This window comes from Octopus bimaculoides, chromosome 13, assembly GCF_046866305.1.
Source record: "Octopus bimaculoides isolate indiv1 chromosome 13, ASM4686630v1, whole genome shotgun sequence".
NCBI classification, from domain to species: Eukaryota; Metazoa; Mollusca; class Cephalopoda; order Octopoda; family Octopodidae; genus Octopus; species Octopus bimaculoides.
The window spans coordinates 54896442-54913612 of NC_142940.1; the positions used below are offsets into that span (position 1 = coordinate 54896442).

The following is a 17171-nucleotide window of genomic DNA, read 5'->3' on the forward strand; positions in this document are numbered from 1 at the left end:
ATTACATTTGTATATATATATCTCTCCTGTGTTAAAAAACAAAATTGTTTCATTCAAATATATATGCAATAAACAATTTAATGCATTCTCAAATTTCCAAAGCTTTCTTATTACTTTTGATATATTTGTATGTACATAAGATTTTGTTGTTAAAATTAATGTGCAATAAACTGTTTATATTTCTACAATACATAAAATATTTAAACATTTTTCTATACATTTTCTAATAATATTTAATCACAAAAATACTAGGTTAAGGAAAAAGTTTGTGCACCATGTTAAAATAATAATTTTTTTATGCAAGAATTTATTCAAAAACAACAACTGTTCTTCAAAACAAAAACCATCATTTTCCACTTCTACTAATGATCTGCAAGTTTTTGGATTTGGTCAAAGTACCAATCCTTCAGCTCTGAAGCGAACAATTCTTGACAGGCTTCTTCAACCCCATAGAATGACTCAAATCGGTGACCTTTCATAAAGTGCTGCAATGTCTTTTTGTTTTTTTTTTATGACCATGTCTCCAAATGCAGGTAATCACAAAGTACAAAACATTTTCTCTTTAGTTTTCTAATATCCTTCCCGCAACAGAAAGGTTGACTGACAAAGTTATTGTGAATGAAATTGCTTCGAAATGGTCCTTTGCAAGCTATAGTAAGGTTTCACAAAGTAAATCTTACAGAATTAAGGCTCCACATGGAAAAATGTACAGCTTTTGGTGGAGAAAACACAAATACAAATTTTGATGAATGTTTGTGCAAAAGTGTTTGCTTCAATTTTGAATCAACATGATTCAAAATTGAAGCAAACAATATCTAACATAAAACTGTGTTGATAAATTATATAAAAGGTGAAAATCAGATGAGAAAATGTGCAACTTTCAACATACACTGATCAAGGTAGTGAATTTTGTACATAATATAAAGTTGAATCACAAGACTTGGTTAGAGATTCCAAATGAAAAATAGTAAAAGAATAATTTCAGAGTAAACCAATTTTATTTAGATTTCAAATTCTTATGAATATTCAGAAAGAATGATGCAGTTGGAACTCTGGAATTTCAGACTTCCACTTGAAATAACAAAATATTTGAGAAAATGTGGTCCAACACATTGACAATGGACAGAAAAAAGAGTGTTGGTGATAATTCAAATATTATTCCACACACTTTGTGTTTCGGTAAAGTTTAAGACCACAATGACATTTGCAAATTACTATAAATTCAAGAAGGGAACATGTCATACATGAAATTATAGATATTAACAAGAGAATTAGTCTCTTGATAGAATAAATACAATAAATATAAAACAAAAATACACTTGAACGTACATACTATACATGCCGGAATATATATATATATATACACCCAGAACCACGCTAATAGCCTAGGAATTAAATTTAAGATTTCATGGTTTTCTGGGAATTGATGTTGATAAAACTATTCCGAGCTGGCATCACCATTGTTATGTTTTCACTATTCTGTGTAACGTCCTTTCATTTTTATTACAGATTCTTCAGTTTTGGGGTGAACCCCGCTAATAGCTTTTGAATGAAAATATCCCATCTAGACCTTTATTTTTAAAAATGAAGGGTAATGATACATATTAAGCATACATTGAGTATATATTTAACAGAAATCCATAATATCATTATCACATTTATTGACATAATGAATTATTTAGCCACATGAATGCTACTTTGATAGGTAACCTCAAAAACCCTAATAGTCATGGAATCTCTCAATTTCTTAATAGTAGCAGGTTGTACTGCCTCTGCTACAACTTTGATGGTCACCCAAAAGACATCTTTTGATGTAAATTGGTGTCCATCAGCATAAACATCTTGTTTAATGATGGACCACAGATTTTCAATAGGGTTGAGATCCACAGATGATAGCAGCCACACCATCAACCTTTCACGCTGCAAGACCCTAGGAATGTTTGAGTGGTCCTAGCAGAGTGAGAGGGAGCATTGTCATGCATGAATATGAGATTCCTTAGAAGTGACAGCAGTATGTCATCTAGCCAAGAATCCAAGACCTTCTTCAGGAAACTGCAGTAGGTGGCTGCGGTCACTTTAAATTCTTCAGGCACCTTGACTGGGCCAACATATCTGTTCCCAAAGATACCAGACCACAACATGACTCCGACACCTTGTTGATGTAAACGCTGGTGATGCTCATCTCCAAAAGAGACCCAACCATCAGGTTCATCAAGGGTCGCCCTGGTTTCATCAGTGAACAGAACATGACTCAAGTCTCATGTCTTGTACTTTTGGGACCATTGTGAGGAGGCAGTATCAGGAGTTCTTGCACAGAAGCTATGGTTCCAAGAATGTGATTTCTAGTGGTTTTCAGAGCATGAGGAAGTCTGGAAGTGGTGAAAATGGTTTTGCTTGTTTGAGACTTTTTAGTGAGCATGATTACCACAAATATCAGTGATGTAGTTTGTCACTTTTAAAAATACATATGTAATTAGTTAAACCAAAAGATTGAGAGAATGCCAGTTTTTATAACCGATTAATGTGGGAGAATGATTTACCACAGCTGTCTCAGTGATATGGTTTTTCTTTAGTATGAACACGTTTATGGACAGTTACAGCAGTACTTTGGGAGAAGGATTTACCACAGATATCACACTGATATGGTTTTTCCCCAGTATGAATTCGTATGTGTCTCTTTAACATATTACCTTCAATAAATGCTTTACCACAGATATCACAATGAAATCGTTTTTCCCCAGTATGAATGCGTTTATGAGCAGTCAAGTCACCGTTTCGAGAGAATGATTTACCACAGAAATCACACGCATAAGGTTTCTCTCCTGTATGAATATGTTTGTGAGCAGTTAGCTCATCGTTTCGGGAGAATGATTTATCACAGATGTCACAGTGATAGGGCTTTTCTCCTGTATGAACACGTTTGTGTTTAGTTAGCTGATTACTTTGATTGAATGATCTACCACAGAAATCACATTGAAACGGTTTTTCTCCAGTATGAATGCGCTTGTGATCAGCTAAGTTAGAACGTTTAGAGAAGGATTTAGTGCACATGTCACACTGATAAGGTTTCTCTCCTGTGTGGATGCGCCAGTGTTCGGTTAAACTATCTCTACGAGTGAACGCTTGACCACAGATTTCACATCCATATGGTTTCTCTCCTGTATGGACACGTTTATGAATAATTAAATCATCAGTTCGAGAGAAGTGTCTACCACAGATATCACAGTGATATGGTTTCTCTCCCGTATGAATACGTATATGAATAGTAAGACGAGCTTTTCTAGTGAATGACTTTTCACAAATATCACACTGATACAAAGTCTTTCCTGAGTCTTTTGCCATTTCTTCGGAACAAAAAGAAAACCAAAATCAATCTTTTAACTCATTTCACCATCATTTTCCTTCTTTCTCCACAATATATGGATACTTCACTTGCTTTTCTTTTTATAATTTACATGTAACAAATATTCTTTAAAATATATTTCCATCACCTCTCACCTTTACAAATATCTGAAGATGTTGAAAAGTCTTTTATAGATATATCCATTTAGAATGCAAAATTATCTTGTTTTTTTGTTTTTTTTTCCAGACAGTGACTTGCACAAATCACAAATGTTCCTAATAATCTTCCCCATAATTCTCCTGACTATATAAATATTATATTTATTCTGTATAACATCCTTTGTCTTCATAAAATTATAAATATTGATGATGCTTCTGATCTAAAGTAATTTTTTGATACCAGTCTCATCAAGGTCCTGAAATAATAGAGAAACAGTATAAGATATAAAGAACAATTAAACTGTAGAGAATTACCAAAAATTCACATTTCTATGGTCATAAATTTTAGAATACAACTGAAGTTATCCAGATTATCACAACATTATTTCATACATATCAGAGCAGAGATATACATATAACAGAGATAAATATCATACCACAGAAAAGAAATGTCTCCTTGTCATGATAGTTAGAAGCAAGTGTCATTATCAAGCAACAACATCATTTGTTTCAAGTCCTCCATAAATACATGGTTGGTTAAGGGAAATATATAAGTGAGGGTTGGTGACAGGAAAGGGGCTGTAAAAAAATCTGCCCAATGAATAATGTCTATATAATCAGGGAAAGAAGAACATTAAAATGAAGACATATTTTAAAAGGGATCGGATAATTTACTGTTGTCCCACTGAATGCTATCTGTGAATCTTAAGGGTGAGGAAAAAACTTGGGTGCAGTAAACGGTTTGGTTCACATATAGGCAATAATAAAAGCAAAAAGCAATATGGACTCTCCATGAAATGGTCAAATAGTTTAGGTTCTGGATGGACGATCAGATAAAAAATGTGTACCAATAAGACTACTACCAACTCAAACTATGGCTAGAAATATTTCCTGACTTTGAAATAAGAAAAAACGAGATGACTGCCGGGGAATCTTTCTTGTAATAAATGTTTCAATAGCTACAAAAAAATTACAGAAGCTGAGATGCTTTAAATATCTAGGAGAATGAGATATGGGCTAATCAACTGCATAAGAGTATTTCATACCCAGTGTCTGGCACAGTAGCATCACTGCCCTCAATTTTAAGGGAAAGATGATGCAAGCATTGTATACGTTATATAGATGAGAGAGAGAGAGAGAGTTCTAGCAAAAGAGATTACATAGAGGTAATGTAGAAGTATCTGGTGAGCAAAAAAGACACCTATACTTAGCATTTGTTGAGCTAGAGAGGTACTTTGATTGGAGTTGTAATCTGGTGGTCACTAAGTTTGGGATAAATGTATGATGTTTTGTGAGAGCTGCACAAACCATGTACAGAGGTGCAGTTAGCAAAGTGAGAGTTAATAAAGAGTATAGCTATGAATTCAGTGAGAATGTGGGGTTGCAACAAGACTCAGTCTCCACAAATCCATTTTGTCCGTTATAGTGTTTCAAGCCATTACACAGTTCAAGGCCGCCTGCTCGTGTTAACTCATTTATATTGTTCACAGACTTTTTATAGCAGAATCTGTTGTACAATTAGAAATTCCATGCAAAGATGCAAAGCTTTGAATCGAGAGACTTGCAGCTGAATTTAGCAAAGATTGAAGTATTAGTAAATATAAAGAAGACAAAATAGTGCTCCAATCAGGAAAACAACCATACTCGATATATAGAAAAAAGCAATAAGTAGTAATCGTATTCGGTGTATTGCAGTGAGTGGGGGATATAAAAAAAAAAGTGAAATATTGAAAATGGCTGAGTTTCGAAATATCAATCAAATATATTAGTAATCGAAATAGCAATCAGTACGATTAGCGATCGAGAAGGAAAAGGACACGCAATTAAGGGAAGATTATTAGAAAAAAAAAAAAAAAAAGAACTCTGAAATTTTTGGATAATTTTTTTTTTTTTTTCCTGTACCGTAATTCAAAGAATTGGGAGACTTTTCAATTAGTATTCTTGTGTTTTGCTCTTTTCATTCCCGAAGAGGTATTCCAAAAATCTGTTTTGCAAATATTTTAAATAGTTTAAGCAATGATAAATACTCACTTCTACTTTTCTTTTATGTATCGTTGACAGTCTATCAGCATGAGAAGAAGATCATCCGTGGAAAAGGTCACGGTGGATTGCTTGACGAAAGGAGGAGACATCAAGTGACATTTATTATAAATATGGATAAACTTAGAGATTTATTGCTAACCACTGTTTCGTAGCCATTCCAACAAACATACCATTTAACCAGCGTTTTTAGGTGATAAAAGGAAAAATAATAAATGAAACTGAAATGATAATAGAACATCGTTGTTCTCTTTAATCATGGCTTTACATGAGCTAAACAACTACAGCAGCAATGTTCTAGCCCAGCATTCTAGAAATAGCGACTGAATTTCCCTCAAATTACACCATTCAGTATTGAACCAGACGACTATAATATAATTACAGTATACATTCCGCCGAAACTAGTGCGAGTTAGAAGATAATATTCGATAATATATTGGGTTGGGACAAAAGTTCGTAACAGTTTTCAATTGATGATGTCTAAACAAATGATTTCGTTTCTCACTTGACAGAAGCAGGTATCATCCATATTTTCTGAAAGGTGACATTTCAACGCGTTTTTCCTTACGATTAATTTGAGGATAGTTTACTTTTACATTAAAAGTGAAAATGATGGAAAATGCGGTACATTTCCGTTATTTGATGCTCTGTTATATCTGCATAGGTAAAAAAAAAAATTTTTTTAAAGGTATATGTAGACAGCAAGTTAACAAATATGTTGACAGGCAGGAACGACTCCTGGTGCAGGTATGGTCATGTATTGTCACAACTCCCTGTCCAAAACCAACCTTCAAGGCACAGTCGAGGAAGGGTGAAAGAGGCAGCCAGAGAAAATTCTTGTTTGACAACATTGAAGACTGGACAGGTCACAACACTGTGATCCTGCTACACACGACAGAACAGTGTTTAACAGTAATTGATTACTGCAAGTGTCTACAGTGGTACCGCAATGAGTGGCTGCAGCAGTTAAGGGAACACAATGATGCCATAGCTGAGAGCTCTGTAAGTGATTGGCTAGGTTTAGGAGTCAAACTTTTGATCTGATAGACCATGAACATTCTGGCAAAATTACAGTCCAAATGACCAAAATGTAACATTTATTACGAAGTTTCTCCTTGCAAAGTTAGGCAGCACCATGACATTGTGGTAGCTGTGGCTTCCTCTGGGATTGCAGCTACTTTGTTACCCGGTGGCAGGACAGCACACTGGACTTTTAAACTCCTTCTCAATTTAGCAACATCCGAGATGCCTTCATGCAACATCATCAAAAGCTCAGATCAGGGGCAGATACTTAAAAGGTGTCATCTAATCGTCTGGGATGAGAGCTTTGGAAGCATTAGGTAGGGCCCTGAAAGACATCCGAGACTCCAATGGGAGGTGTAACGCTTCTGTTGTCAGGTGATTTCAGGCAAACTCTAACTGTCATTCCGAAAGGCTCTAGAGCAGATGAGATCCAAGCATGCCAAAAGTCCTCTGCCCTGTGGCATCGTGTTACTATCCTCAGTCTTACCACTAACACGAGAGCTCAACTACACAGCAACCAAATGTCCGCAAAGTTTGCACAGGACATTTTGACACTTGGTGATGGCAAAAGAGCAATATTAGCTCCAAAAAACGTCGCTGTTAAAAAGAATAATAAATCAACAGCTAATGCATTCTCTTCCCGGCACTCTCCACACTTACAAGTCTGTTGATACAATTCCAGATAAAAATAAAGTGGTGAACTATCCTCCTGAATTTCTCAATTCGTTGGAGCCTCCTGGACTACCTCCCAACATATTAGCACTTAAAGTTGGAACTCCTGTAATGCTACTCCGCAATCTGGAACCACCAAGACTTTGCAATGGGACACGACTGGTGATAAAGAAAATGATGTCAAAGGTTATCGAGGCTATCATTCTTTCTGGATGTAGAAAAAAATGATGACGTCTTCATTCCAAGAATTCCAAGAATTCCTCAGGAGCAGAAATCTCATTTCACTTTGTCATATTACTGCGGGAAATTACTCTGAAAGAAATCTTTGCAGAAAGGTGAGTAGATTGATTGCATATTTCTTTCATTCTGTCATCGCAGTTTTGAGAGATTTGGCTGTTATTTCTAACATGTGAATAGCCTGCTTGAAAGCCAAGGCCGTAGAATCGGGAGAGGAGGGGGGGGGGTGTAAATTTTTTATTTTTTATTTTGAGAAATTGAAATTTTACAAACAATTTTTTTTTCAGAAACATAATCTCCGTATTTTTGTACGTATTTCTCAAAAAAGAATTTCCGTAAAAAGTGAAAAAAAAAAAAAAAATGAAGAAATGGGGGTGGGTGGGGTGAATTGAAATTTTGAAGTTCCGATTTTTGAAATTTTTTTTTCAGAATCGGAATTTCTATAGCCTAAAACATGGGATTCCGTAAAAAAAAAAAATTTCAAGTGAGGTAGGGTTCCGTTTACATCTCTGCCGTGTGGTCCATATTGCTATCTGTGTCGATATTCAAATGAAAATACTCAAATTTCTTTTATTTGGCACACAGGCCATGACACAGAGGGGACAGCACAGGACACCACAAAAATAGCATTTAGGGGCAGGGGTCATGCTTTAGTTAAAAATCAAATATAATGAAATCGAATGAAGTACACCATATAATGGAATCGAGATAAAAATTTTTAGATTGTGTTTAGATATAATTACGGGGTTCGTGTTCGACCCACCGGTTTTTTTCCTTTTTTTATTATAACTTTTAAAATACCCACTTTTTAAAAAAAAATTTTCTTCCGATATTTCCTTCTTTTCCGTTCAGACCGGCCACGCTAGTGTGGTCCCATTTGCTCTCAACTTCCTTACGACATTTGTCCATCTTTTTTCAAACACTCTTCGAGACAAGGCGTCACCTCTCCAGACTGATCTTACTGGAAAATGAAAATACTCGCTTCGATCAACAATATCTATATTATATGAACTTTGACATGAACCGGAACTGTATTATAATAAAACTTGCAGAACAAATAAAAATTTTAATTAAAATAATATTTCATATTTCTTTTCATTTTATAAACAATAAAATTGTTTATAAATTGATTAAATAAATAAAAAGAAAATTTACGAATTTTAATTATTCATTATTTGATTGATAAATTTCGACAAACAGGAAGTGGAATTCCATGCGAGGCTAGGTCTTTTAGTCTTTACATTAAAGATGAACGTCAAGCAAATCTCCAAGAAGCGAAAGGTATCTTTAATTTACTATTTAAATACTTTTGTTTTTATAAAAATTTCACTCTTGATTCATTCACTATAGATTTGTGATTGCGTTTGATATGTTTAATGCATTTTTTGCTTCGATATTATTCGGATGTTTACAGATTTTCTCGCTAGGTTATTCATTACTGCATCCTTTCTCACATGGCAATGGCATATAATTATCTGATACTTCGCTATAGTTCATTTATTTCCGTCTAATTCATCTCTGAGTATAATATATAAATGTTTGTTTATCTCAGTTTCGTAAGAATTGAATGAAACCTACATTAAACCCATCATTTATAAATTCTTCCACCCCTAACTAAATCCCTCAACTATAAAACATGTCTCAGTGAAATAAACCTTGTTCTATTTCGCTGCTGTTTAAATCTTTCAAGATAGACTTTGTAAATATACACAGTAAATGGCGGTTTACTGTCCACTGCGGTTCTAAGCATCTATATTACTTTGGTTACTGAGAAATTTCGTGTATAACAAGACATTAGCTGTTTGTGTTAGATTTAAACAGTATTGAAAGCGAAAGAACCTGACTATTTTAAACCGTATTTTCGAATGATATCCAACGTTAGTTGAATATGGGAGCCGCTGTTTATATCTCAAGTGCCCGTTTGAGTAATATTGAGTAATATTTACTGAACTTGCTAGTTCCTACCTCACTCCTCGTCACTCGTCAACCTAAATGAGCAACTGTGGCCCTGTAGCCATTTCTCACTATAATTCATCTTTCACGTGGCTACCTCCTACACATAATTTGGCTTATACCGAAGCATCTCTTAGATTAACTTCTGTGTCGCATGAATTTCTCAAACTGATGTGAAGGAGTCGATGAGGTTAATATTGTGATTACGATATGTTTATAACTGGCTGTCGTGCAGATGACTTTGGCGAAGGTAAAGAGTACGCACACCCGGGGTTTTAGGGTTATACCGAAAACTGGTGATGTGCGTATTCTTTACCGCCACCGATGACTTTTATAGATCTAACTTCATTGTCATTGGTGTGTGTGTGTACTAAATCAACTATATTGTTTATGAGTGGGGTGCACCTGGAGAAAGTCTTTCAAAGCCTTCAACTGTGTTGCTAGATCACTATAGATAGTTCCAATGAACACTGACCGCTGCATGTCTTCAAGCAACTTTACTTCAGAGGAGTGGTCGTTCGCCTGCTAGAAATGTCCCTCTTCATAAGAACACGTTACACAATGTACTCCTAGATATACAAAACTACGAGATGGTCGCAGCTGAAATGTCGAAATCTTTACGTGTTTGACCACACCTGAATGTGTTGATGCCTTTAAAATATGTCAGTAATGGTTCATTACTGCTGCAGGGTTTAATCAGGTTCCTTGAATAACCTACCCTCTATACACATGAAAATTATATGGTTAGTAGACACAGTACATAAAAAGAAGTGTAAATGGATCTTTTTTAAAACGGGGGCCACATTTTTCATTAATGTTTTACGTAGTGTTTTTGGTAGCGAAAGACTTTCAAACTTCGTATACTTATCTATTTTGTGTTATAGAACAGAAAAATATTTTTGTATTCGAATTTATTTCATGTAAATAATTGTCTTATTTCGATAATTTCAACCAATCACTGACGAGTATTCAGTTGTTTACATTTACTCCTTTGGCTGATTAAGCCATAGCTTCGTTTTATTTGCTTTTTTCATTTTCTTTTTTTTTTTTCTTCGTTTTATTTGCTTTTTTCTTTTTAAATTTGCTGTTTTACCCTAACCCTAACCCTATCACCGATAGAATTGTTTCAGAATCGTTTGTTTATGTAGTCGGCACTTAATGTATATCGGCTGAATGGACGTCAGTGATTGGTTGAAATTACAGAAATACGACAACTTTAACATGGAATAACTTAGGGATTTCTTCTTTTTTTTTAAGAAGACTAAGAGAAAAAGATGTTTTATATGACACATTCTACCAGTGTTCCAAGTTTCAAAGTGTTTCATTAATGAAAAATGTGGCCCCCGTTTTAAAAAAGATCCTCTTGTTCTGTTTGATGTAATTAAGATGTTAAACTATCACCTCTTGCTTGGAGGGTGAGTTATGTCTGTTATCAGTTCAATAGTTGATGTATGAAGAAGAAATGGATGTCGGTGTTACTGAGATGACATTCCCATCCTAACCTGTTAGAGGTATGTAATACAATTGCCAATATCAGTTGTAGAATACTATGATAAGCAGTCCTAGTGTTCCCATCGTGACGTTAGTTCTTAGGTATTCTTTGATGTGGCATTTGTTGGAATAACTTGGTGCAGTATGAATATTGCATGGGTTATTCATTCATTTGATTCTATCACTGAACTAAAAGGTTAGATGGTACAAGAGGAGCTTGTCTAGTCCAAAGTAGTGAGAAAACAGTAATGTAACAGAGGCGTTGCTTTATCAAGTCAAGCGTATAGGATTGGGAAAAAACTTAGTTTTGTACAGTTTTAATTTGTTGAGAGTTGCTCATCTTGGAGTTCTCTCTTCTCTATGTAATTTGTGTGTGGTTATGATAAATTCTAAAATGTAGTATTTTGTCACTAATTTTCTTTCTAGTTTGTCGCTGACGGTGTGTTCCGTGCCGAACTGAACAATTTCCTCATGAAGGAATTGTCAGAAGATGGCTACAGTGGTGTTGAAGTCCGTGTAACTCCCACCAGAACTGAGATCATTATTTTGGCCACCAGAACCCAGAATGTTCTTGGAGAGAAAGGACGACGGATCAGAGAATTGACATCTGTTGTACAGAAACGGTTTCGTTTCCCAGTAGGTTCAGTTGAGGTAAGTTTTTCTATTTTTGTTTTTGTTATTCAAGATGGAAATTGATAATTCTGCATTTTATTAAATTATTTTTTTTATATTAATAGTTTTGAACAACTTTATTTATCATATTAAATAACCAACTGCCAACATTTGAGTTTCTTGGAGACTACTGTATTGCTCAAAATAGACTTGTCTGCCCAATACTTTTATTCTCTATAAGTTAGTGGACTATGTATAGTTGATGAGTTCACTTCAGTGATGTTATGTTATAGAATATTGTGAACAGGAGGAAATATCTTGGACGACTTGTCCTCTGATGCATCAGGTATTGTTGCATCTCTATTTGAATGAGCTCATACTCCTTGTAATATGAGTAGGTTTCTGGTATTTACTAGCAGTATTATGAGAAAAACTGGAAATAGTGGTAATAAAGCTAACCCCAAGTTTATTTTTTGTTGCAGCTGTATGCTGAAAAAGTGGCCACCCGTGGTTTGTGTGCCATAGCTCAGTGTGAATCATTACGATACAAATTAATTGGTCAGCTACCAGTAAGAAGGTGAGTAGAAGTGGTGTTTATATTCTGTCTAAATATACTTCATTGTGGTGGTGGTGGTGGTGTTATGATGTTGACTCTCATGTTTAATGTTGTATCCTTACAGAGCTTGCTATGGTGTCCTTCGTTTTATCATGGAGTCTGGAGCTAAAGGCTGTGAGATTGTCGTGTCTGGTAAATTGCGGGGTCAGAGAGCCAAATCTATGAAATTTGTTGATGGTTTGATGATCCACAGTGGTGACCCAGTAAATGACTACATCGACACAGCAGTCAGACATGTGTTACTTCGGCAAGGTCAGTGGATCCTTTTCAAACAATTTGTTTCTCTTCTTATTGTGCCCAGAAAGTTGGTGATTTAATTACGTTGAAGTACTTTTTGATGATGTGTCTTTTCATTCCATTGTTTCTCCTCTCTACCATTGTATAAATAAACACTGTATTCTAATATATTATATTTTTTTCCTCCCTCTGCTACCAGGTGTGTTGGGAATTAAAGTGAAGATTATGTTACCATTTGATCCCAATGGCAAGATAGGACCTAAACGTCCTCTACCAGATCATGTTAGTATTGTTGAACCAAAAGAAGAAGTAATAGTACAGACCCCATACAGTGAACATAAAGGAGTTAAACCACCTGCAGAAGCTCCCCCAGTTTCATCATAAAGTCAGTCTTGATTTCTTTCTTTAGTTTTATATCATTTGTATTTTCTGACATTGATTACAATATTGTGACTGATGTGTATTTCTTGTCTCTTCCAGGTGGGCTCCAAAAGCTGATTTTATGGATAAATAAACGATTTGGAAGAGTTTAAAATGTCTTCTGTTGTTTGTGTGGCAATTCCATGTTGAACTTTTATTTTTTCCTCTTGGCTCTATATCGTATATTTTAAGAGTGGTACTTTTCCTATCGGTCTATTATGCAGAACTACTAAGTTACAGGGATGGATACAAACCAACACTGGTTGTCAACCACATCTGCTGGCTTTCCACCTACCAAATTCACTGACAAGACTGGTTGACCAGGGGCTACAGTAGATAGTGGTCATGGTGTTTGAATGATTGGTGGGGCTATTGAAAGAAGAGCAGTTTTCAGTTCAGTTGTTTCTTATAAAATAGTGACATCCTTCAAACTTTGAAATGTGCATCAACCAAGAACTGCTGAAATAGCTTGCATGATTTCATGCACTGAGAATTTCAAATTGCACAATAGCATTAATATTCCCTTGATCATTGTCAGTCCATGTGTCACCAGTGTTTGTTCTCTTAGAAACAATATTGGATCAACTACTGGAAATTTGGTTTCTTCATTCATTGTTTAGTGTGTTCTTTGTCTTAATTCCCTATTTCACTCCCTTGCCCTCTGACATGCTCTCCCATGCTAATTTGCTGGCCTGCAAACTCTCTTCATCTTTTGACCATGGTTTCCTGATGCATTGCCAATACTAGGTTTTCACACTTCTTATGGTCGGTCACTAGATAATGACCGAAAGAGTACAATTTTTAATACAAGCAGCCAAAATGAGGTTCCTTTAAAGAATCAGAGAGTCTTCAGGTTGAGCCACTACTTCTAATAGAGATGGGAAACCTGGATGAATGGAAATATCAGCTGACTTTTCAAGGTTTTCATATTTGACTTGATAAAACAAAAGCTTCATTGAAGCTATAATATTGAAATTCATGCAGGTCATGTCTAGTTTATCTTTGTTGTCTACCAGATAGCAATTGTATCCACATGATATGCACTTCTACCAGTTGCACATAAAAAGTACCCAGCTGTAGAAACCATGGCACAAGAGACAGTTGTAGTATGGACATTTTTCAGACTGTCCAATCCATGACAATATGGAAAACAGACGTGATATCTTCCAGGATGCTTTTTAAATATAAAATCTTGAATTTATTTTCACTACCACATCTATCAACTTATTTAACGTCTGTTATCCATGCTGGTATGGGTTGGACAATTCTCCTAGCCAATCCCACTACAACCGTTCTCACTAAATGAATCCTTATATTATCCTGTTTTTTTTTTAATATCCACTTCTATGTTTGAAGGGGTCAGAACTGTATGGTGGATTGTCTTTGGTTGGATGCCCTTTTATCAACTTTCACCCATTTCAGAGTAATGGCTAGTCAACAATCTGTAGGGAGCATAAGACCAGACTTCTCTGCCCCATATATTCCTCCCTGGGCAGGATACCTATCCATTGTGTACTCTATAGTAGAAGCCACGCAACAGGACTGAACCTGAAACCGTGTGATTGGAAAGCAAGCTTCTTACCTCACAGCCATGCCTGTGTTATGCAATTTTTTTTAATGAAATGTGTTTAGAGACTAAGATCTCATTTTTCAATAAAGCAGTGATATTGCTGCACACATTTAACCCTTTCGTTACCATATTTCTAACCAAATTACACCCCTTATGTGTTTCAATTAATTTCTAACATAATCATAAATTTAGGCTGGTTTCATTAAACAACTCTAACTTTTTTATTTATCAACATATTAATGTGATTTTTGGAAGATAAAATTAACGAAAGGCTCTCAACCAATTCTATACCAAAATTTTTGTCACAAAGTGACTTTAATTACAGGTAAATTCAACAAAATGTAAAATTATTAAAATTTTTGTTCAAACATCGCTACAGAAAATGGGTTATTAGCTAATATTCAATTGGGTATACAACAAAATATTATTATAGAAGAGTTGAGCACATTACTGTCTCTTTTGCCAGTATAAAATTAAAATCCAGAGCAGTACCCAGTATTTGATTCACAAATCTTTTCCAAACTTTGATCCCCCATTTTGTGCGCTTTCCTGGCATATACTGTTGAAAACGCACTCGGCCTTTATAGCCCACCATATCCTTATCTATAAACTGTTTTATATGTGCTTTGAACACAGTCAATGAGGGGTCTTATTTTAAATAAGGGATCAAAGTCTGGTTTTCCACGTACTGGTGTACTGCTCGTGTCTCTTACATGTAGATATTGAGTCAATTTTAAAAACCGTATCCTCGTCATTATACTTGAGACATTCATCGCCAAAGGGTTCATCACTACTCCAGTAATTTGTTATTCTAGGTAACTTTCTAATGCCCATAATAATATTTATGGCAAAATATGCTCTAATTTCATTCAAGTTTATGGGAAACCTCAAACTATCCTTTTTTACGCTTTGTTTACATTTAGCGTAACGGTTTGTTTCCGCCGTAATCAATTCAAATAGGTACATCGGAAAAAAGAAATAGTCTAAAGCTTTACTCTCCTGGGTAAGACTGTGTCTTGGTCCAGTTTCTTCAGAAAAATCACTGAAAGAAGGAGTTTTTAAATTTTCACTCCATTCAGGTACTAATTCATTCTCTTTATCGCTATCATCGGAGCTCTTGGATTCACTGCTTTCATTGTCGGAAAATGAAACCTCAGATTAATTATCAAATACCACGTGCTTTTTTTTTTTTTGGTTACAGAGTTAGATTTATCAAGGTCTTCAACGGAAAATCCTTCTAATTCTGACTCGCTGCTTGACAGAATAAAATTCGTATCCATTTTTTTGTCAGGATTACAAATTTTGAAAACACAACAGGAACAAATTTGGAAAAAGATCTCCCAAAATTCACAAAATTAAAAAAACATGTTGATCGTCGTACAAAACTATTGCTGAACTGTTTACACAAATAATCACGTTTTCACGAATGTACTAACGAGATTTGCTCAGATATTCTCATTTAAATATGAATAGGTGATTACGGGCGGCTTTGTCACATGAACCAAAATTTTTTTCGGGCGGCTTTGGGCGGTTTGGTAACGAAAGGGTTAAAGATATGAGGAGCATATCCTGGCAACAGGAATTCTTGTTTCCAATGATTTATGTTTTATGCTTTGAAATCTCTATGTTGCTCCTTACTGGAGAGAGATGAGCAGGAGAGAAAAAGAAATCTGTTTATTATAGTAAAGCCTCCAAAATCAAATCAAATGGAAATTGTTGTGAGTCCCATGCTGGTAGCACGTAAAAAGCACCATCCAATTGTGGTCAATGCCATCTCCTCTGGCCCCTGTGCCGGTGGAACATGAAAAGTACCCACTACACTCTCGGAGTAGTTGGCGTTAGGAAGGGCATCCAGCTGTAGATACACTGCCAGATCAGATTGGGGCTTGGTGCAGCCACCTGGCTTCCCAGACCCTAGTCGAACTGTCCAATCCATGTGAGCATGGAGAACAGACGTTCAATGATGATGGTGATTACTTTGTCAAATGTAATGTTTTATTTATTTAGTTTCAAATGAATCTTGTAATTTTGATGATGTGATTGCTTATTGGATGTGTCTGCACATATCCAATAAGGCTGTATATATTCATCCACAATGAAGGCAATTAGTCTAGAAGGATGGCAACTATGACAAACCTAGTTGTACATTATATATATATATATATATATATAACTTCTAGTCCAGTGGTTCCCAACCCTTTTATTTAAATGAGTTTTCCCATGGACCCCTTTCAATATGCTTATACTTATGTGTGTATAAATAAATATACATATACAATGATGTTTTGAATTTAGTTTGCAGACCCCACAGGAACCAATGTTCTAGTCTGTAGAACTGAGAAAACATGAACACCACAATGGAAACAACCCAATTAAGAAAGCAGTTACCATGAAAATAAATAAATTTTGATTTTAAATACTGGCAGTACAATATAATGCACCTTGTTTACGCTAAAGTGTATGGTGACAGGAAGAGCATCCTCAGGGTCAAAATTGTATCAGTTTGGATTAATGGATGAAAATGTTTTACTGCTTCATTTTCTTTCATTTCATGTGTGTATGTGATGTACTGCATCCAGCTGAAGAAGAAAAAAAAAACCATGCCTAAGAGAATAGAACAATGAGAGACAGTGCAGAGTGATGAGGCTTTCTCGGGAGCAATCAACGTAATGCCAGCAGTGTGAAGTAGTATGTTATATGGAAGGAAGGAAGGAATGGCAATAAGGCAGGATGGATGGAGGAGACATACAAAGCTAAAAGATGACATTCAATTAATAACGTGATTAAATTGACAACTCC

The 17171-nt window shown here is 35.4% G+C and overlaps 2 protein-coding genes across 2 annotated transcripts; one reads left to right on the plus strand and one right to left on the minus strand.

Moving 5' to 3' along the window:
• Positions 1-979: 979 nt before the first annotated feature.
• LOC106867549 (uncharacterized) lies at positions 980-8481 on the minus strand. Its single transcript, XM_089361822.1, has 3 exons — positions 8279-8481; positions 5533-5612; positions 980-3758 (listed from the first exon to the last, which is right to left on the minus strand). The coding sequence occupies exon 3, from the start codon at positions 3340-3342 to the stop codon at positions 2551-2553; it is 792 nt and encodes a 263-aa protein (XP_089217948.1). The 5' UTR covers positions 3343-3758; positions 5533-5612; positions 8279-8481; the 3' UTR covers positions 980-2550.
• On the plus strand, positions 5563-12917 carry LOC106867562 (small ribosomal subunit protein uS3B-like). The gene is made up of 7 exons (XM_089361821.1): positions 5563-7571; positions 8674-8754; positions 11344-11568; positions 12012-12106; positions 12210-12397; positions 12582-12767; positions 12863-12917. Exons 1-6 carry the CDS (start codon positions 7461-7463, stop codon positions 12764-12766), a joined length of 885 nt encoding a protein of 294 aa, XP_089217947.1. The 5' UTR covers positions 5563-7460; the 3' UTR covers position 12767; positions 12863-12917.
• Positions 12918-17171: the final 4254 nt, after the last annotated feature.